This window comes from Enoplosus armatus, chromosome 11 (assembly GCF_043641665.1).
Source record: "Enoplosus armatus isolate fEnoArm2 chromosome 11, fEnoArm2.hap1, whole genome shotgun sequence".
NCBI classification, from domain to species: domain Eukaryota; kingdom Metazoa; phylum Chordata; class Actinopteri; order Centrarchiformes; family Enoplosidae; genus Enoplosus; species Enoplosus armatus.
The window spans coordinates 24,683,284-24,704,857 of NC_092190.1; the positions used below are offsets into that span (position 1 = coordinate 24,683,284).

The 21,574-nt window shown below is 42.7% G+C and overlaps 1 protein-coding gene across 1 annotated transcript in view; it reads right to left on the reverse strand.

The window, feature by feature from the left end:
• ttn.2 (titin, tandem duplicate 2) overlaps positions 1-21,574 on the reverse strand; it is a 211,554-nt gene that overhangs the window by 149,004 nt on the left and 40,976 nt on the right. Inside the window, exons 43-66 of the mRNA XM_070914051.1 lie at positions 13,815-17,639; positions 12,794-13,072; positions 11,912-12,475; positions 11,383-11,664; positions 11,022-11,300; positions 10,651-10,932; positions 10,235-10,513; positions 9,619-9,906; positions 9,236-9,514; positions 8,846-9,127; positions 8,451-8,729; positions 7,323-7,601; positions 6,513-6,791; positions 6,121-6,408; positions 5,710-5,988; positions 4,985-5,266; positions 4,265-4,543; positions 3,894-4,172; positions 3,528-3,806; positions 3,152-3,439; positions 2,784-3,062; positions 2,157-2,438; positions 496-774; positions 104-385 (exon numbers count right to left, since the gene is read on the reverse strand). Of these exons, the coding sequence (XP_070770152.1) occupies positions 104-385; positions 496-774; positions 2,157-2,438; positions 2,784-3,062; positions 3,152-3,439; positions 3,528-3,806; positions 3,894-4,172; positions 4,265-4,543; positions 4,985-5,266; positions 5,710-5,988; positions 6,121-6,408; positions 6,513-6,791; positions 7,323-7,601; positions 8,451-8,729; positions 8,846-9,127; positions 9,236-9,514; positions 9,619-9,906; positions 10,235-10,513; positions 10,651-10,932; positions 11,022-11,300; positions 11,383-11,664; positions 11,912-12,475; positions 12,794-13,072; positions 13,815-17,639 (10,572 nt within the window). The remainder of the gene's footprint in view (positions 1-103; positions 386-495; positions 775-2,156; positions 2,439-2,783; positions 3,063-3,151; positions 3,440-3,527; positions 3,807-3,893; positions 4,173-4,264; positions 4,544-4,984; positions 5,267-5,709; positions 5,989-6,120; positions 6,409-6,512; positions 6,792-7,322; positions 7,602-8,450; positions 8,730-8,845; positions 9,128-9,235; positions 9,515-9,618; positions 9,907-10,234; positions 10,514-10,650; positions 10,933-11,021; positions 11,301-11,382; positions 11,665-11,911; positions 12,476-12,793; positions 13,073-13,814; positions 17,640-21,574) is intronic.

Genomic DNA, 21,574 nt, shown 5'->3' on the forward strand with positions numbered 1-21,574 from the left:
CTGGAATCAACAGAGAAGGAGCAGAAAATGTTTTTAATGAAACCTGGAAAAGAAGGACGAACAAAAAAGTGCATGAGAAAGAGAGAATTATATGATTACAAACCTAGAACAGTCAAGTTAGCGAAACACTCCACACTCCCAGCATCGTTTCTGAGTTGGCAGGTGTATTTGCCTGCCGTGGTTGCATCAGCCTTAAAGACTTTAAGAGCGACCTGGTTGTTCTCAAAGGTGATTTTCCTGTTGTCACCGTCCCTGAGAATGTGATCCTTGTCTTGAACCCAGGACACAGTAATGGGTTCAGAGCCTTTAACAGTGGCCACAAGGGTCACCTCCTCTCCCAGTATAACTGTCATGTTTGACAGTTTCTTCACAAACGATGGCGGCTCTGAAGAGAGGAGAAAAACAGCGCAGAAGGGAAAGTCAGCAAGGTGACAAAGTAATTTGAAAATCTGATAATTTTGATTTTCATTTGAGACTATCGCAATTTCTACTGACCTCTGAGTTTAACTGATGTCTGGCAGGTGTCACTTCCTACACTGTTTGACACTTTGCACTCGTATTCGCCGGCATCCGAGGGCTCTATTCCAATGACATGCAGTGTAGCTGAGCTGCCCTCGCTCACCATCTTATACTTCCTGCTCTCCATCAGAGGTTTCCTGTCTTTGAACCAAGTGATCTGGAACGGAGCCGTACCGCTCATCTCACAGTACAGACTCACGTCCTTTCCCTTCAGCCCTTCAATGGGCTGAGGTACTTTGACAAAAGATGGGGCGTCTACAAAAAGATCAGGAAACTGTTAAAGAGGCATACACGGGAAAAGAATCCAAGACGAAAGCTTAAAGCTGAAATCCCTAACATTTCATGTGTTGTGGCAAAAAGCCCACAGCCAAGATGGCGGAGTTGTTAAGGAAGTTTATTAGAACCACAGCTAAGGTGGGAGAATTTTTTGCGGAAGGTGAGGATGTTGGAACTGTAGTCAAGATGGCAGAGTTGTGAATGTTTGTGCGACTATAGCCAGAAGTTTATGGCAGAACTTTTATGAAAATTTAAACTACAGATAACATGGCATGATAACTAAGGAGAGTTTATGGAATAACAGCTAAGAAACATCATATAGTCCAGATGGCGGACTTGCGAGTGTTTGATGGAGCTAACATGATGGATACAACTTACATGGCAAAATTATTGTGGAAGGTTGTTGTAGCTTCAGCTAAAATGGCAGTTGTTGTAGAAATCTGGTGGAACTACAGCTACGATGGCTGAGTTGTGGAAGTGCACTGATATTAGCTCAGATGGCGGAGTTGTTGTGGAAGGATGATGAAATTACAGTCCAGATGGCGGACTTGTGAATGTTCGATGGAACTACAGCTAACATGGAGGAGTTGTTGTGGGAATTTGTTGGAACTACAGTTAAACTGAGATGGCTGTTGCGGAGGGAACGACAACTAAAAAAGCAGACTTGTGGAATTTGTTAGAACTAAAGCTAAGATGACAAGTTGCTGTGAAAGGTTGTTGGAACTACCGTCAAGGCTATTTGTTGAAAGTAAAGCTACGATGGCAGAATTTATGTGGAATCGGTTGGAACTACAACTAAGATGTCAAAGTTTTTGTGAAAGGATGTTGGACCAAAGGCCAGTTGGCAGACTTGGGAATGTTGTTGTAGAAATTTGTTGGAAATACAATTAAGCTGAGATGGCAAAGTTGTTGTGGAGGGATGATGTAAATACAGCTCAAAGGGTGGACCTGTGGAATTTGTAGGAACTACAGCTAAAATGGCAGAGTTGTGGAAATTTGTTGGAACTACAGTTAAAATGGTGGAGGTGTTGTGGAAGAATGTGTAGCCAACAGTTTATTTTAGTCAGAAATTGAAAAAACTGAAAAGCTTCCAGAGGTTTTTTTAATTGAATTGCCAAAAACAGGCACATACCCGGAAAAAAGGAAAGAGTCCTGAAACAAGGTAAAGGCGGCGATCTGAGCATTTGACGATACTCCACCATACTGGATGGATATCTGAGACTTGAAAATGTTACGTATTTCAGCTTTAAGCAATACAACAAACTTTGACTAAAACCTCAACAACACACTGAACAGCCAGTGCATCAGAAAGTCAGACCATGAATAATAAATGATGATTAGGAAGTCAGTGAGAGGCTGACCTTTAATGGAAAGTGTGGTGCTGCAGCTGACACTGCCAGCATCATTCTGAGCTTCACAGGTGTAAACTCCATCATCATCAAAGCTGGCGGAGAGCAGTTCCAGGACTGCTACTGAGTCAACAAATGATGTCCTGTAGTTGCCCCCATCCGTAACCTTGGTGTCGTGTTTGTACCAGGTCACTTTCAGAGGGGCAGTGCCATTTACTTTGCACTCCAGGCGGAGTGACTCTCCCCGCTTCACAAACTTAGTGGCAGGGAGTTTCAGCACAAACTCAGGTGGTTCTGGAAAGCCAAAATACAGACATGTTAGCTGCTGGAAGCAAGTGGGGGCACTTAAAATAGATTGTTACAACAGGCAGGAGGTGAGCAGGTCAGATAAGCTGAGGAGATGAGCTGACAATGATGGGTTAGCAGAAGAGGCAGGATGGCTGTGGAATATGCAGGTGCAAAACAAAGCCAACAAACTGTTCTTGATGAGAAGCCCCAGCAGTGAAAAAGCTCCACATAACAACAATGAAAGTGCTGCGAAGCCGAGAAAATGTAATAGAATCACTAGTTTTAGCCAGCGATACAGATGTGAGATGAATACAGCCACACAAGAGTTGATTCAAAAGATGTAAATCCAACCTTTGACCGTCAAGTCTGCACTACAGCGTACAGAACCAGCATCGTTGCTGACTTGGCAAGAGTAAACTCCACTCTGGGTGATACCCACTGAATAGAGCTCTAAGAAGCAAGAAAGCCCATCCAGCCCGGTGAAACAAGTCGGCCCAGTCATGAGCTCTGTGTCGTCCTTGAACCATTTGACTGTGAAGGAAGGTGTTCCCTTAAATGTGCCTTTGAAACGTACAGTGGCATTGGGTAGAGCCACCTGGGCCTCAGGCAGCGTCACAAAGCTGGGAGGTTCTGAAGAGAACAAGATGGACCAGGTTAAAGAGGTACTCACCTTTGATTTAGGATTACATGACCGATCATGTTGAAGAGCACTGTCTGACCTTTAACCATGAGGGATCCACTGCATTCACAACTTCCTGCTGTGTTGCTCAGTTTGCAAGAGTAGGATCCTGCGTCAGATCTCTCTAGCTGTTCAATTTCTACGGACACAGAATTGTCCTGCTGAATGAGTTTGTGTTTTACACCACTAGAGATTCTGGTGCCGTCTTTATGCCATTCCACAGAGATGGGCAGGGAACCGGATATTTTGCAACATATCTGAACAAAGGAACCCAATATCTCTTGCATGTCTACCAGGGATTTGATGAAGCTTGGGGCAATTACTTGTTCTGTTACCAAAAGAATAATAAGACAGTAATTAGACTTTGTTCAACATGTCACTATATACCACAGGAGTATTGTGTTTTTCACACTAACCTAGTACGATCACTCTGACTTTGCAGGTGCAGCTACTGATGTGGTTTGCCACCTCAAAGACATACTCTCCTTCATCCTCTCTCTGAGCGGACTGAATCTTTAGGCTGCTGATGTTGTTCTCAAAGATCAGCTTGTGCTGTCTGATGGACTGAAGCTCCCTGCCATCTTTCATCCATTTCACTTTGAGCTCAGGGGAGCCCGTTACCTTACAGTCCAGACTGACTGGATCTCCGACTGTAACCTTTATCACCTCAGGTTTCTCTGTGATCTGAGGAGGCTCTGCGATGCAAAGTAAAAAGAATCATAAAGTTTTGAACCAAGTTAGGACCATGAAAAATAGCTATGATTAGTTAAAGACATTTATACCTTGCACCGTGAGGGTGGCAAAGCACTTATCCTGCCCAGCCTCATTTACCACCTGGCAGGTGTATTTCCCACTGTGTGTCGCCTCACAGGCAGGAATCCTGAGCGTGGCCACATTGTTCTCAAATGTTCTCTCAATCTTTGGATCCTCCATGATCCAGTTCTCATCTTTTTGCCATTGTACAGCGAGAGTGGGAGAACCCTCCACAATACACTGAAACTCTGCCATTTTACCCAAAACAGTGGCAGTGTTCTCAATCCTCTTGGTAAATGTTGGTGGTTCTATTAGAGAAAACCAATGAAATGTTAAAGTAAACAGGCAGTTATTACCTCAAAAGATACAAATCTGGATTTGTAATTCTGATTAGACCAACCTTTGAGGTTTAGCGTAGTCTTACAAGTACAGCTTCCCACTTCGTTATCAACAGTACACTGGTATTCACCGACATCTAAAGCATCACATTTGTGCACCTCTAGACCAACAGTGCCATTCATTTGGGAGAAGCCATGTTTAGCACTGGGTTTGATCTCCTTTACATCTTTGTGCCATGTTATCTCAAATGGACCAGTCCCAGCCACCTGACACTCAAAACAGGCACTGGAGCCCTTCACAACATCCGCTGGAGCCAGCTCTCTAATAAATGATGGCGGTTCTGAGATGAGAGAAAACAATCTGTCATGTACTGTACCCTTTTCTCAAGAGTTAATTCTGTTCTAAACATTTTATGACACGGGCTCTATCAGCATTTCCTGTACATTTGGAAGCAAAGTTTCCCATAAAAAATGTTTCTTGCAGATTTGAGACAGAATTTGAACTCTGTAAGATCCATTAAGCAATCTGTTAGGCCAGCTAGTCAATGGAAGTTGATGTTTTTTAAAATGGTGATTCGCAATTTTAAATAATCTTTTAATTTTAGGAACCTAACATTAAAACTCTGAAATCAATCAAAATCAACTAAAATCAATGCCAATTCTTTCAAGCAAAAAAACAAACAAACCCAGAGGCCACTTCAGTTTTTGGGAAACCACTGCCTCCAATCTCTTCTTCTTAAACCTCCTGCACAACAAGCATCATGTCTTCTAACACAACTAACCTTTGACCTTGAGCTCCATGCTGCAGCTCTCACTGCCAGCCTCATTGCGAGCCTCGCAGTAGTAAAGCCCACTGTCTTTGATATCAGCCCCACAGACTTCCAGAGTGGCCATAGAGTTAACAAAGGCTGTCTTGTACCGATCGCTAGGGCTGATCTCAGAGCCCTCCCTGAACCAGTAGATGTCTATCTCAGGTGTGCCGGTCACCTGGCACTCAAATACTTTACTCTGTCCGGGACGGACCACGGACACACGGGCCGGGGTCCGTGTGAACTTAGGAGGCTCTGAGAAACAAAATAAAAATATTGATGTAGCCATCAGACAGATGACGAGAGGAAAACTTTGATCTCTCTCTTTGACAATGTGTATGTTTCCATCCAAATGTTGTTCAGATTTTAAGGAAATCAGTGTGTTTCAATCAGCTGCTTTGCGAATATTCTGAGGAAGCTAAACAGCAATCATAATCAAAAGAAAGCCGTGGCAACATCATAACATTTCACTGCTGCTTCTCAAGCTATTATATTATTTTTTTGCTAACTTTTTGTCAAGAAGGTACACAAAACACTACTAGGTTTGAAATGAATAATTATCAGAAAGTTATCAGAAAGTGGAGGGTGAGCGTGAAGTCAAAGGACAGAAACAAATTCAAATTCTGAATTCAAATGTCTATAAGACCAGATGGATGGAAACATATTTATTTACTCAGTTCCACATTAAGAATTATAACCTTTGACAAAGAGTGTTGCCTGGCATGAAGTGGAGCCGACATCATTCTGTATTTCACAGACATAATCTCCAGAATCTGAGGTTTTGGCAAAGAAAAGCTCCAGTGAGCTTGAGGTGTTGTCTTTGATCACAGAGCAGTCTGCACTCGATAAAATCTCTTTCTTGTTTTTAAACCACTTGGTGGTCAGTGGCGGTGTGCCAGAGACCAGTACGTTAAACTGGACCTTTGAGCCAGGCAAAACATTCACCGATTCAGGCTTTTCAAGAATGCATGGTGGTTCTGGAAGAGAAAAACGAATTAATGCTTGTGAAAGCTGCACATATGGCACAAATCCTTTTACTTGTGTGGCTATACTTTGATTAGAGACATCCACCTACTGATAAATACTACAAAAGAGAACTGTGTTCAAACCTTTGACAAACAAGATCCCAGAGCACTGGACAGTTCCCGCTTTGTTTTTAGCAATGCAGGTGTAGCTGCCGCTATCTTTACTGTCAAGATTAGAGATTTCCAGAAAAGCAACATTCTCAAAGAATGTGCATTTGTGTTTTTCATCAGTCTGGATCTCTTTCTCATCTTTGTACCATTGTATGGTTATCGGCAGGGAGCCCGATACAAGACACTCCAGATGAGCAAACGATCCTTTGATACCTTCTGTCTGCTTCAGTTTTCTTGTAAAAGACGGTGGAATTATTTGATCTAATAAAGATAGAGGGGGGGGAAAAGGTAAGATGCAATGTTCAAAGTAAATTGTAATTAAACAAAACTAATTTTAAGTTCAAGGGTATACATTAAGAACTGACCAAGAATGGTGAGTGTGGCCTCACAAGAACTTTGGCCAACATCATTTAAAACCTCAAAGGTGTATTCACCACCGTCACTTTTCTCAGTTTTAATAATCTTGAGCACAGAGCTGATGTCTGTGCCATGTACTTTATATCTCTGGCCTGAGGTCAGCTCCTTGCCAGCCTTTAGCCACCTGGCCTTCAGCGGTTTTGTGCCTGAGAATCTGGCCTCCAGTGTGGCCGGATCCCCCTGAGTCACACTGATAGACTTGGCCTCCTCTGTGACCTTAGCTGGCTCTGAGACATCAAAGAAAACAGTCAGCAAAGAATCTCAAACCTGATGTACTACAACACAATGATGCACCAAGAACTGAAGTCAATAACAGACTAAAGATTCTACAGATGCATTTGGTCTTTATCAACTTGTATGGTCAAAAAATGATCATGTGAAAAACAGTTATTTCCCATGTGTTTGTGTTGAGGTGGTCATGGGTCAATGGTAAATCCATTACCAATGAAAAAAGGGAACCAATTCCTTGAAGCATGAATATACAGGAGGCACACATTAAGATAGCTGTGACAGCTGTTTGACAGCAGTCAATCAAGTCTTCAAGTGAAATGTCAATTCATAAATGTAATGTAAAATCTGGGAACTCATAAACTCTGGGACTTCTCTCAGTTTATGGGATTTAACACTTTGTTGGCCATTTGAAGGAAACTGCTAATTTATGAATGTGTAACTTCACAAGTTGATAAGGATTGCCTAAACACACCATTGGAAAGATTCAAATTAGAGTACAAACAGAGTTCTCAAGTATCTTAACCAACCTTTGACTGTCAACACAGCAGAGCATGTCTGGCTCCCGGCCTGATTCTGCGCCTGGCAAGAGTATTTGCCACCATGTTTGCCCTGTAAGTTGGTGATGAGCAGCAGAGCAGTCTTATTCTCATATGTGATCTGAATGTGTTCAGCCTCTTTCAGCTCGTGGTTGTCTTTCATCCAGGACACAGTCATGGGCTCTGAGCCCTTCAGAGTGCACTGCAAAGAAACCTCGCTGCCCATCAAGGAACTGAGGTTCTCCAGCTTTCGCACAAATGATGGTGGTTCTACAAGGAAAAATCTTATATGAACATTATTGGAGTCTTAACTAAACTTTAGCCTCGCAAAGTCAGACTTCATCCTGCAAGCTCAGTCTTTGCTATGAGATTTATGCCTGGAAACCATCTACTGCGGAACAGCTGAGCCTGACACATTTTCGAGATCAGATAGCTTTGGTGAGATGGTGAACAGCTATGTCTCCAAACTCCTGATCCAAGGGAGCAATTTAAATTAGGCAGTGTATACTCTACATAAAATGGGACCTGACTCAGGAGGTGTATTTCTATCTTCAGAATTATCAAGAAACTGATTTTGTTGGAGTTTCAGAGAATATACCAATATTTCTGGAGCAGACACCCTGTTTTTTTCTTCAGAAGCAAAACCCAATGACCACCCAGAGATTGAGCATATTTATCCAATCAGGTGTAGGGAAGGTACTGCTGTCTACACCATATATACAACATATATTGCAAGTCAATCTGTCACAGAAGATGGACCTTTGTCCCTTTTTTATGTTTAGGGTTTTTTTTTTGAAAGATTTCTTCTTATCTGAATCAAGGGTATGTGGATACACTGTGCTGTGTGTTGAACAGATGTAAAGCCCAGAGAGACAAATTTGTAATTTCAGGATATAGAAAAAGAAACTGACTGGTGTATCTGTTTAAGCCTACCAGAAATAAAGCCACCTCAAGCACACCCCTACTGAGCATTGCCAGATCAGAATGAGCAAAGAGGGAACTGTGTGCTAGCTTTGCGAGGCTATCCAAATATAGGTGTGGAGCAGATGTAAAATGTAGGTTTTTGAAATGGCAGCAGAAAAGTTGATTTAAAGATAAGCCCATAGCATCCGAACCAACCTTTTAGTGTTACTTGACAATCACAGGAGGCCCTCCCCACTTCATTCTCAACAGTACACTGGTACACGCCGACGTCTCCTGCCTCTACTACCAGCACCTGCAGGGCTATCAGGTCATCTTTCACAGTGATCCTGTGTCTCTTGTCATTCCTAATCAGCTTTGTGTTTTTATAAAATGACACAGAGAAAGGGGTGGAACCAGAGACTTGGCCCTCCAGCATCATCTCAGAACCTTTCACCACATCTTTGGGCTCCAAGCTACGCACAAACAATGGTGGCTCTAGAAGAAAACAATGGACGTGTTAGCGCACTACACAACTTGGACATATGATGATGCCTGATGAAGGTAATATTTCAGTGCAAGGAGAAGCATTTGTAAACATAAACTAAACCAACCTTTGACTGTAACTGTACTGCTACAGCGGTCACTACCAGCCTCGCTGGATGCCACACAGACATAATCTCCACTATCCTCTACTGTACAGTTGACTATTTCCAGAGATGCCACTAAGTCAGTCAAGGCCATTGTGTATTTAGGACTGGAGCTGATCTCCATCTCATCCTTGAACCACTTAAAACTGATGACGGGGCTGCCCGTCACTTTGCACTCCAGCCTGGCGGAATCGCCGCTGGTGACGAGCTTGGTCGCCTCAAGCTTCCTCACAAACACAGGAGGTTCTGAGAGAAGAGGTTAACATTCATTATCAGTCAGAAGACTTTACGTTAGTATGAAAAGAGATTAATGTTGAAAATTGATGTCACTCAAGAATGTCTAGACATTTTCACCTTTCACAAAGAGAACTGCCGTGCAATCCACCTTCCCAGCATCATTGGATACTTGGCACGTGTATTTAGCAGAGTCACTGGGTTTCACAGAGTGAAGCTCCAAAGAGCTTGAAGAGGCATCTTTCTTTATGAAACATGTGCCTCCAGTTATAATCTCTTTTTCCTCTCTGAACCACTTAACAGCTAAAGGAGCTGTTCCAGTAAAGGCTGCTCCGAAGGAAACAGTGGTTCCTGGTATAACATCCTGGTTGACTGGTTTCACTGTGAACACTGGGGGCTCTGGAGGCCATAAACACAACAAAGTTTGCATTTCATGTTAATATAAATCATTCAAGGATTGTAAACAACAAATAGAAGCACAATGTAAGCCAAGCATTCACAACCTTTGACATAGAGCGTGCCGCTGGTTTCTTTAAAGCCGGCTGAATTGGTGGCTCTGCATTTGTACACTCCAGAGTCAGCCTTCTCCAGTCGAGTAATTCTCAGTGTAGCAGAGCTATCTTTGAATTCAGGCTGGAATTTGGATCCAGACATGATCTCCTGGTCGTCTTTGAACCAAGCTATAGTCATGGGTTGGGACCCAGACACCTTACATTCCATGGAGATGTCATTATCAATGTTACCATCAACTCTTTTCAACGACTTGGTGAAAGTTGGAGGCATTATCCGATCTGGTTGTTGAAGAAAAAACATCTAATGTATTAACACAGTTTCATACTGTTTCTGAAATCCAAAAGCAAATAACACTTAGCACACTGTCTTTACTTACAATTAAGTCAATTGCAGCATTTCAATTATAAGACCTTAGCTTAATGTAAGTCCCAAAATGTGAGAAATCAGTGTGTTGAAGTTTGTTTCCTTGTAGTTATAAACATAATCAGCAACTATAGATTTTGGACGTATGAAGTTGTTAGTAACTAAGTAACTATATTTTCATTATTTTTACCCTAACAGCAAGAGCATTATCAAATGTTAAAGATGCAGAAAATAGAAGCCAACCTAAGACAGTGACTGAGCATGTGCATTGGTCTTTCCCAACTTTATTCGACACCTCCATCTTGTACTCTGAAGTGTCTCCTCTTTCTGCCGTAAGAATCTTCATGGTGGCAGTATTGTCCTTCAGAGTCATCTTATATTTACGGCCACTGATCATCTCCTTCCCGTCTTTAAACCACTTCACTTTGAGGTCTGGGCTTCCAGAAATTGTGCACTCCACTGTGGCTGAATCCCCTGCAGTCACACTAATGGATTCCGCAGGTTCTACAATTCTGGCAGGTTCTGAGATAAGACAGACCCATTAGTTATTAAGATATATGATATATAAGAGTTTAGACACAAAAACCCATAGAACTCGACATAGGAACTAAATCAGCTAAATCTGTACAAGAATCTCTGCATCAAGGATATCATCTGACCTTGCACAGTCAAAGTAGCTTCGCATTTTTGTTGGCCAGCCTCATTCTCAGCTTGGCACGAATACTTGCCGCCATGGCTGATGGCCACTGTTGTTATAGACAAGCTAGCAACATTGTTCTCAAATACCATCTTGATGTTTGGATCGTCATCTCTCAGTATTTCAGAGTCTTTCATCCATTTAACAGTGATGGGAGCTGAGCCCTTAATGGTTCCCTGTAGTTTCACTGTATTTCCCAACACTGCTGTAGCACTCTCAACCCTCTTTGAGAAAGTTGGTGGCTCTACAAAAACACATTAGGAGTTAAAAACTGAGTTTGAAGCACAAGATTAAACCTCAGTCAACAGTTTCAAAGAGATCAGGTTTACTAACCTTTAAGCTTAGCTAGGGCCTTAGTGGTGACTTTCCCCACATCATTGGATATGACACACTGATAATCTCCAACATCTGCACTTTCAAAGGTCTGGATCTCCAGCCTTGACAAGGAATCTTGGGAGATTATTTTATATTTCTGATCACTTGTGATGGCTTTCTTATTTTTCAACCAGCTGATTTCAAAAGGAGCTGTTCCTGTGATCTCACACTCCAGCTGAGCTGCTGATCCCTTCACAGCCTCGACTGTCTGCAGGTCTTTTCTAATGGATGGCGGCTCTGGGTGCCAAAAGTGTCAGTTAATACCAAAGCTCTTCTGAATTGAACAGTGAGTGTAAAGTAAATGCAACATTTAACAAACCTTTAACAGCTATAAGGGTGTTGCAGCTCTCGCTGCCAGCATTATTTGACACCTCACAGGTGTAACTCCCACTGTCTGTGACCAGAAGGTTCATTATCTCCAAAGTGGCAACTCCATTCTTGAAAGAGATTTTATATTTTTCTCCATCACTAAGCTCTCTCTCATTCCAGAACCAGTGGATGTGAAGTTCAGGTGATCCTTTAATAGTGCACTGTAAGCGTGCAGCTATTCCTTGTTTCCATATAATCTTTGGCTCCATTTTCTTTACAAAAGCAGGGGGCTCTGAAAGGAGTGTTATGTTCAAAAACACCAAGATTTTTAAACATTGTCAAAAGAGAAAAAATAAAATGACCAAGACAGAAAAGTGCGGAAAAGAAATGCAAAAGAAAAGACAAGAAGATAGCAGTGCATAGTGTTAGCATCAGCTTGCAGTTGGCTGAAAATAGTTGTCAGCAATAATCCACTAGTTCATTTCAAGAGATATATGTTTTCATCAAATCTAATGGAAAGATCATCTTTGAGATCTTACCTTGAACTGTTACCACAGCTTCACAGGTTGAGCTCCCAGCCTCATTTGTGGCTGTGCACACATATTTCCCAGAGTCCTTCAGTTTGGACTTAGGTATCTCAACAACAGCCACCTTGTCCTCAAAGGACAGTTTACACTCGATGCTCTGGTGGACTTTTTTGCCATCCCTGGTCCAGGTGACAGTCACACCAGTGTCCTCGTCCACCTGGCACTCCAGCCTCAGCGGGTCATTGACAGCAGCTGACACTGCCTCAATGGTCTTAACAAAGCTGGGCTTGTTGATAACCTTGAGCACCGTGGTAAAGGTAGCAGTGCCGACACTGTTGGAGGCCTTGCACAGGTACACGCCCTGGTCAGTCAGTTCAAGACTTTTAATGTGAAGGGAATACTTGTTCTTTTCACATTTCATGACATAGTTCCCTTCGGAGGAGATGGCTATGTTGTCCTTGTGCCAGACAACTTCCATGGGTGAGGATCCAGTGAGTGAGCACTGGAACGCAGCTTGTTTGCCCACATATAAAGTCATTGGGTCTGGTTTTGATACAAATACCGGTGGGTACATTTCTATGGAGAGCAGGTAGAACATACAAAAAGTTGAACAAATTTTAAGGAGTGGAAAAGTTCACCAACATCAAAAATAAACTAGCCTGTGCTTCTCAACTTGGTGATCGATGTAGGTTTAAACATGAGAAAGTTTGATCCTCAACATCATTAAGTGTTGCCAAACGTGAAACCAGATCCAGTTTATAAACAAATTATCACTTCCACACTGCACCAAAATGATTCAGGGTAAAACACAGTGCAAATATGTATATAATTCTCTCTCTCTCAAACACATACATATAAAGCAATAATTTAAAAAAGGTCCCACTGGGGTCTTACCGGTGACAATGAGAGAGGCAGTGCAGCTGTCAGTGCCGTGCTGGTTTGAAGCCTTGCAGGTGTATTCACTGCTGTCGGGTTTGACTGGGTTCAGGAGCTCCAGGGAGGAACTGGTGTGGCGGCTGAGGATCCTATACTTCTCACTTTGTTTGATTTCAATTCCAGACTTGTACCATTTGAAGGTCACACTGGGAGCATCCTCGATTTCACATTCGAACTTGGCGTGGCTGCCGACGTTTATCTCCATTGGTGTGATTTTCTGCCTAAAGACAGGTGGCACTGAGGCGCACGCAGACAAATCAAAAGGTAAATGTTAGTAATGGAATTTATATAGCTCTTGTAAAAAAATGATTGATCAGAAACAGCAATGCTGGAATGTAGAACAATGGTGGAAGGCAATTCAGGAGTGACTGTGGAGGAGAAAAATAGCTAGAACATTAGCCCCATGATTTCACAAAAAGCTGCCAAAAGAAGATGCTATCATTGAAGGTGATTCTCATGGGGCTAGGGTTCAGGCTATCAGGAGGAAAAGAGTTTGTGAAAGATGAAGCAATGACAAGTTGAAGACCTGAAAGCATGCAGAGAGACATTGGAGATGTGGAGAGAATGGACCTAAAGGAATGTGACAGACCATGGGTTTAAAATCAACATGCCAAAGTGACCATGGAAAGACCATGAAACTTGCCTGAAGGCCAGCATCATGACAACCATTTAGCAAGATACTAATCGACTACAGAGCCTTAAGCTAAACTTGCATGGCTGTGACGGTTCTGGTCTTTAGGCAATTATTGACCATACGATGATGTGGAACAAACAAGACATGGTGAGTTAGTACCATCCAGTGCCCTGCTAAGGGTGCTGATGCTGAGCTATGAAACGAATATAGAGACCAAAGTGACAAATGCACAATTTTATGTGAGGACAAAGGTTTTAAATGAACGAACTTATGTGAATGATTAGTCGTTCTCTGAGAAAATGGATGTAATAATGAATGATACATTGATTTTTCCTGTTATCAAACCTCTTGAGACCACAGTGAGTCTTGAAGATGTTGTAGTCCTGCCGGCTTCATTTTCAGCCTCACAAACATATTCTCCTTGATGCCTCTCCTTGATAACTTTGTTGATAACCAATGTGTATGTGTCGTGGTCTTTGGAACACTTGAACTCTTTGCCAGATTTTACCAATTGTCCATTGAAAAACCAGTTTACCTTTGCGACATATTTAATGATGGTGCTAAAGGTTACTTCACTATCTTCCACAATGGATAAGTCTTCAAGGGAGGTGATTATTACTGGACATTCTCTCTGTTCTGGCCTGACTACTGTGATCTCCTCTTTGAAGATCTCCTCCTTGTGCTCCTTCTGGATGCTGACATCCACCACCTGTTCTGTGGGAACAGCGGTGGGGGGCAGGGCAGTGGTAACAATAGCCGCTCCTACATCTCTCTCTCTGCTTTTCACCGTTACTGACCTCACCTCCTGCCTTGACACCTGCACCGACTGCTCAAAAGCCACTTGCGCCTCAGTAGAAATTTTGATCTGGGATGAGATGGACTGTTCCATCTTCGCTGCCTTGGATTCTTGCACCACAACCTGTTGCTCAGCTGCAGCACATTCGACTGCCATTTTAGACTCGGTCTTGAGTGCAGCAGCCTGAGATTTAACAGCAGAGAAATCCACGGTACTCTCTGCCACGCTCACTGTCTCTACCATGGATGACAGCATTTGTTTAGAGCGGGCCGAGGTGACCTGTGCCCTTTGAGGTTTATCTAGCTGCATAGTGCCCGGCTGCTCTGAAGAAAGAGCATGGGCTTCCTGGTACACTATGGAGTGGAAAGCTGCCTGGAGTTCAGTCCTGAGGTCAGCTGTCTGAGGGTACTTACCCTCAAAAGCCAGAGTGATCTCCATGGGGGCCCCTGTTGTTGTGATCAGGTATGTAAATATGGCCCGTTTGGGTTCTCTTTGAACCTTGACTTCCTGTACTTCTACAGCCTGTAACCTTCCTACGACGTCAGCCAGTAACACTGGTTGGTCGCTGGCAACAGCAGACTGAAGAGCATCTCTGAGCTGACGCCGTATATTCAGACTGGATGATTTAGGGATCTGAATCACAAATGTCATCTCTTTGGGAAGAGCTGTGTTCTCTTTCGATTCTGATGCCATAAGGGGCAGTTTCGGCTGTGTGGTGACAACAACTTTAGTAGACTCAGACTTGGTGATCCCCTGAGAGAGCTCACCTGTCAGCACTCGCTTCTCATCCATCACTATCGACTGCCTGACTGACTGGCCTTCCTGGATCTGAACAGCAAAGTCCTGTTCTGCTGCCTTCAGAAGGACACTACTCTCAGTGGAGATCTCTTTCTCCTCGATCTGGATTGGCTCAGTGGGAACTTTTGGCTCTACAGCCGTCTGGCAGGTGAATTTATCCACAGCTGTAAGACTCTCAGTGTGACCCTCCTCTAAGGACCGACTGTCTGCCACAAGGGTGACATGCATCACGTTCAAGCGATCCTCCTTCTGCACCAAAGCTCGCTGCTGCTTGACGTCTGTGGTAACTGGTGTCTCCTTTGGCAGCTGCATGGGCTGGAAGGAGAGCTGGAGGATGTTTTGAGGCCTGGGCTCAGTTCGAAGTTGAGACTGAATGCCAGTCACAGACAAATCCAGCTCTGTGTGATAATCTGCTGTGAGCTCCCTTCTCTCTTCTGAGATGGCTGCATGACTTCTCCTCTTTTCTTGTTTCTGTGCTGCAACCTGCTGGTCAGGCTTCTCAATTATGAGAATACCCTCTTTGGGTAGCGCCTCCACAGGTTGGGTTGACTGGAGATGCAGCAGAGCAGGGGCCTCTTTCTGGGGCTGGATAGTCATGGTGCTAGCCTTGGCCTCAAACTCTGATGTGTCCTCACAAACTACTGTTCTCTGCTCATCCTGGTTAACAGTATACAGCAGAGTGGGACTCTTACTGGTTACTGCCTGCTCTGGAGCTGGTTTCTCACAGGTGAAACTCTTCCCAGATGGAAGGAGGTCCTGGTCTGTGATAACCTGCAGGTGCAACAACTGCTCTCCTTCTACCTGTGACTGAATGGACATGGAACTGTCCAGACTTGGCAACTGCTGAGTGGACTCAACCTGCAGCATTTGCTTCTCTTCAGCAGTTAGAGCTGCCTTCATCATTTTATCCTTACAGAGATGGGCTGTCTCCTCAGCAGGCCTCTGCATGGAGAACTTAGTCTCCTTGGAAAGCGTCTGTTTAGACTCGCTGACTGAGGCCAAGACAGGCCGGTGCTGCTCTTTCCCAACGGAAGACTTTACAGCAGAATCTGCTGTTGCTAGTTCAGTTGTGTGGCCCTCTGCAAGCACATGTTTCTCTGCAGACTGGACTGAGTATAAAATCTTAACACCTTCCTTAACCTTGTAACCCTTCTCCTCCTGTGCTTTGGGGATATCCTGAGACTGCTCTTTTAGGATGGACAGTTGTGACTCTACTTGATGTCCACTGACTAGATGTTTGCGTTCTGAAGTGGGCCTGACCGTAGTAGAGGTCCGGTCAGCCAGAGGCTCTGTGCTAACAGTAGAAAGTGCAGTGAGCTCCTCAGCAACAGCTGACATCACCATTGATCTCTTTTCTCTAGCTGCCTTAAGTTCAATGACCTCAGGGCTTTGAATGCGATCACAGTGCTGCTCTGTGAGGTCCTGACTCTCTTCGACAGATGATGTAAATGCTGCCATATGAAGCTGTTTCGCAGGAACAGCTAAAACCTGAGGTGGGTGGGTAGGAACCACAGACACCCTCTCCTCTATTTCATGAGACTGAAGCACTGCCGCCTGGTGGGTCAGCTGCTCGCGATGAACGGTGGCAGCAGAGATATCTAGTTCTCTAAGGGAGCCCACTTGCTCACTGGGAATTATCTGCCGGTCTTCAGTGCCGATGGTGTAAACCATCTGATCTGACCTAGCTTTGTCCTGGCCTGGGAGGCTGACCTGATACAAGCGAGACTCTGTTGCCTGTTCTGTCATTGAAACTTTATAGCCTTTCTTCTGAACCACTGTCAGCTGTTCCTCTTCGTGAGAAACAGAGACTGATTCTCTGAACACAACAAGCTCAGCACTACAAGACGCCTCTCCAAACTGGTTGGAGGCCTTACATGTATACAGGCCACTGTCTTCCTGTTTAACGCTCTTAATATTGATGAAGCCAGATGCATCTGGGTTAGCTATAACAATACAATTTCTACTGGGCTGGATCTGGAAAGCTCCCTTGAACCACTTCACATCAGGGATTGGATCACCATTGGCTTTGTAATTAAAATAAACCTCTCCTCCTTCTGAGCACCTCACAGGTTCAATCTGAACTGTGAAAGTAGGAGGTTGACCTGTGACCTTAAACATCTTCTCAACCCATTTCTCCGCCTGGCTAACATCAGGCTTTTTCACTTCGAGGTATGTGGTGCATGTTGTCTGGCCAAATCTGTTGGAGGCAGTGCAAGAGTACTCGCCCTCATACTCAGATGTGACCTGGGTGATTACTAACGTGTACTCCTCCTTCTCCTCTATCAACTTGTATATAGAGGAGCTCTTAATCACTTTTCCATTGTGAGACCATTGAACAGTCGGCTTTGGAAAGCCAGACAGTTTGACGGTAAACCTGGCTGTTTCTCCAGTGGTTACGGCTGCTGGGGAGAGCTGGCTGAGGAAAACTGGCTTTTCTTTTTTCTTCTCTAAAGTGGAAGAGTAACGTTTGGACTCCGGCTTGAGTTCAAGTGTTTTTGTTGTCTGTGGTAACTGGACACCCGTGTAGTAGGTTTCCTCTTGTTCTTCCACAGTGGTGATGGTGGTGCTACAACGTTCTGTTAGGAAATATTGAGCAAGACTGATAACAATATCCACAACACAAACGCTTTGATATTAACAATTAATTCATAAAAGCAAATATTAGGGCTGTCCTTGAGAAAGCCTTAGTCGACTAATAGTCGTAGGATTCTTTCCAGTCCAACAAAAAGTTGACTAAATAAAGAATTTTGACCAGTATTATTGTCCCTCTGCAGATGATTTGAGCACATTTGTGAATAGATTTAGATGTTTCATTTTACAGTTATTACTAATGACAACCAGCTCATTTCTTATCCATATTGCAAAAAAATACAATTTTATATATCTGATTAAAGTCCCTCTGTTTACAAAGACCCTAACTACCTATTAGTTGACTAAGTGATTAAGAGAGGACAGCCCTACTACAACATACTACTAAGTTTATGTAAGCAGTATGTATTTGCAAAAAATATAAAGAATGAGCCAATGACAAAAAACGTTTTTCGCCAAATGGATAGATGATTCGTTGACCTTTTCTCAGCACAAGTGAAAAAGTTGTTTTATTTCTTTTATTCTTAGGCTTTTCTTTTAACTTTCCTCAATTACCAATATATTTAATTGTATTATTATTATTATTATTTATAAAGCTAAAAAGACCAAATAACCATTAATAATCATATTATTTGCTTTGTATGAGTATGAAAACCATCTCATACAGAAGCAAATAATAGCTTACATACATCAAGGTACATCCTTGATCTTTGTATCTGAAAGGTCATTGCTTGATTGGTATCAGTCCCAAAATCAAGTAATGTATTGGCACTGGTACAAACAAAATGCAAATGATACTCAGTCCCACACAACACAGATAGTTTTTGACACCTGTATTTTGCCTGTAAATTTGACGCTTGACAAATGGACCATGCAAACACTGGCTAACCGGTATGCAACCATGTAAACTGTTAAAAAAAAAACAAGCTCAAACTCCAACTTTACATCGTCAAATATTTTATTATATAAACTCTGAAACAAACCAACATGACGTCTGTACAAATAAACCATACATTTCTCACTGCCAGATTTTTTTAATTGACCTATTTTACTGGTAAATACTACTCATACACTCCTAAAATTACACATATTTACAAGACATCAAAAGTTATATTTAAAATTTTAAAAAAGTTTCACAGTATTATCGAACCGTCTTATTCTAACCACTAATTACCAGCTTGTTTTAAAATCCTAAAAATATCATTCACACACAGCAAAAACGTACACCCACAAAAATACTGCAACAAAACTGCTAATTCACACAATTAACAATGTGAGTAAGCAATTTGACAATATGTTCTTGATAATTTCCTGATTGACTTTTGATGCGATTGCCTAAAATGTAAATCTCAGAATTATTAGGGCTAATTTATCAATAACTATAAATAATGTTGTGAAATTGAAAAGTAAAATAAATTACTGCTTTTGTATCTACACTGCAGTGACTGATTTGACTTTTTGCAGTTTTGCGTAAATCCCAATTTTTTGGTTGATATTCTTTAAATTCTTCCAGCAAGATATCAAAGTTTGCTTTCTCATTTAATCACATATTCTTGAGTTAAATCCATGTTTTTCACAACACAGCTTATACATGTCAAACCAAAAGTATGGAGATGTCAACATACTGACCTGATCTATTGATTCTTTAAAGTCTAGTCCTATCCCTGACAATTATAATTAATATGTGGTAGATGAATTTTATTGAATTTGTATATTTTATTTCCTAAATGGATTATTTCAAAAGAAAAAACTACCTCTCAGTGAAATCATTAATTTGGCTTTGCAGCTTCTCACAAACACTTACTGTCACTAATTTAACAAAAAAGGATTTAAAAATGTCAATGATACATATTTCTGTGAATGTTTTCTGTATATGAAATGTTCACACACATACCTAATATTCCTAGTTATAGTTGTTAGCTTTCGTAGTGCAAACTGATGTGAACGGCACAATGTTAAAGACTGGTAACACAACAGATGCGGTCTGTGGTCAATGAGTTGTTAAAGACATTAATTCATAACGTCATCATTGAATTTCAAAGTTACAGTAGTTCACTTTTAAAGTGTTACCAGATAACAAACGCAAACATAAACACAGATTTTTCTACCAAAAATTAAAATAAAACTGCTGCGTGAAGTTTTACACAACTTACAATAAATAAAGAAAAAAGTGTCAGCAGACTGATGTGTTGACATTATTCAACCACTTTTTTCCCCCCAAGCTTACATTTTTCCTCACTGACACACTATGACAAACATTTACACGCTGTTTCGACCTCTAAAACACCTTTAGCAGCGCAGTAGTTTCAATGCAACCGGCTGTGTTTTGGATTATGCACTTATACTCGCCAGCATCACTCTGGGTCGCGTTGGTAATGAGCAGATTGAAATGGCCTGCAGTTTTCTCCTGGATTATACATCTACTGTCTGTGACGCGGTCTCCATCTTTGTACCACTCGGCGGTGGGGTTTGGCTTGCCGCTAACCAGACACTGAAGGATAACTGGGGTCCCTACTGCTGCTGTAACGTTAGTCAGTGGGATGACACATTTAGGGGGTGTCTCAGTCACCTGGAACTGGAAGCTACACATATCAGAGGACTTCCCTTTGAACTCTACCTTGTCATCTTTTGCTGGCTCAGCAAATACATCAAAGTTGATGCTAACGTATTTCTCTCCCTGTTCATTCATTTCGTTGTCAGTGTTGGCCACCAGCCTGACTGCCCGCTGCGACTCATCTGCCTCTTGCTCAAACTCAAACTCGAGCTCAATTTCTGACACCTGTTCGTCATCAAATGACGTGTTGCCAACCACCAAATCGAACTTCTGTGGCTGGACTTTGGCGCTTCCAAGAGACACAGCGGTCAACTCCCTGCCTCTGGTCTTCCCTGAGAAAGCTTTGGCATTTAACACCACCAGGGAGGCCCTACACAGAGTCTCCCCAACAATGTTAATAGCCCTGCAGGTATACACTCCGCTATCCTGTGTTGTGACTTTACAGATCTTCAGGAAATGATTGTCTCCGTCAGATGAGTGGAAGTATTTTTTGTTATTGTGAGGAATTTTTTTGTCACCTTTGAACCAGGACACGATGGGAGACGGAATTCCCATCAGTGAGCATTCAAACATGACAGTGGTACCCTCTGGGGTTTCCATATCACAGATGGGATTGATGAATCTTGGAGGCATCTCAGTGACCTCGAAAGCTATTTTCAAATCATCATGCTCCTGGGTGACAAAGTCTACAGCGCCCTCCTCATAAATACTTGGTAACACATCCAAAGATATTATCATGCTCTTGTTGTCAGCTGTGTACTCAGGAATGGTGATGATCTTAACCTGTTTCTCAAATTCTTTCACCTCATTTTCATCCAATTCTACTTCGAGCAGAATCTCCTGAGGGGAAGTGGAACGAGAAGAGTCATCTTCCTCCACATCAAACTCCATCACATGCTGATGGGTGACAGCAGGTGGGGCAGGCATGAACCTCACTTCCTGCGATACAACTACCACTAAAGCAACACTTCGGGCTTCCCCGACATAGTTCACAGCCTCGCAGATATATTCTCCCTGGTCAACTTTAGTGACATTGTGAATCGTTAGCGAGATGCTATCGCCATCTCTCTCCATTTTAACTCTGTCGTCTGCCACCAGTTGAGTTTTGTTGCAGAACCACTTCACCTCAGGGGAAGGTAGGCCAAATACCTCAGCGTAAAATGTTAGCGAATCATTTTCAAACACTCTTTTCTTAATGAGAGGTTTGAGGAAGGCAGGAGGGATTCCCTGCACTTTCTCCTGAAGGGTTGCCAGGCCTAAAGACCCTATTCCCTTGGTGAGGAATTGATTTTCATCCACGTTTATTCCAGGAGGAGTTGTTTCAATGCCCTCATCGGCAGGAGATGTCAGGAACTGAACTGGTGAGAA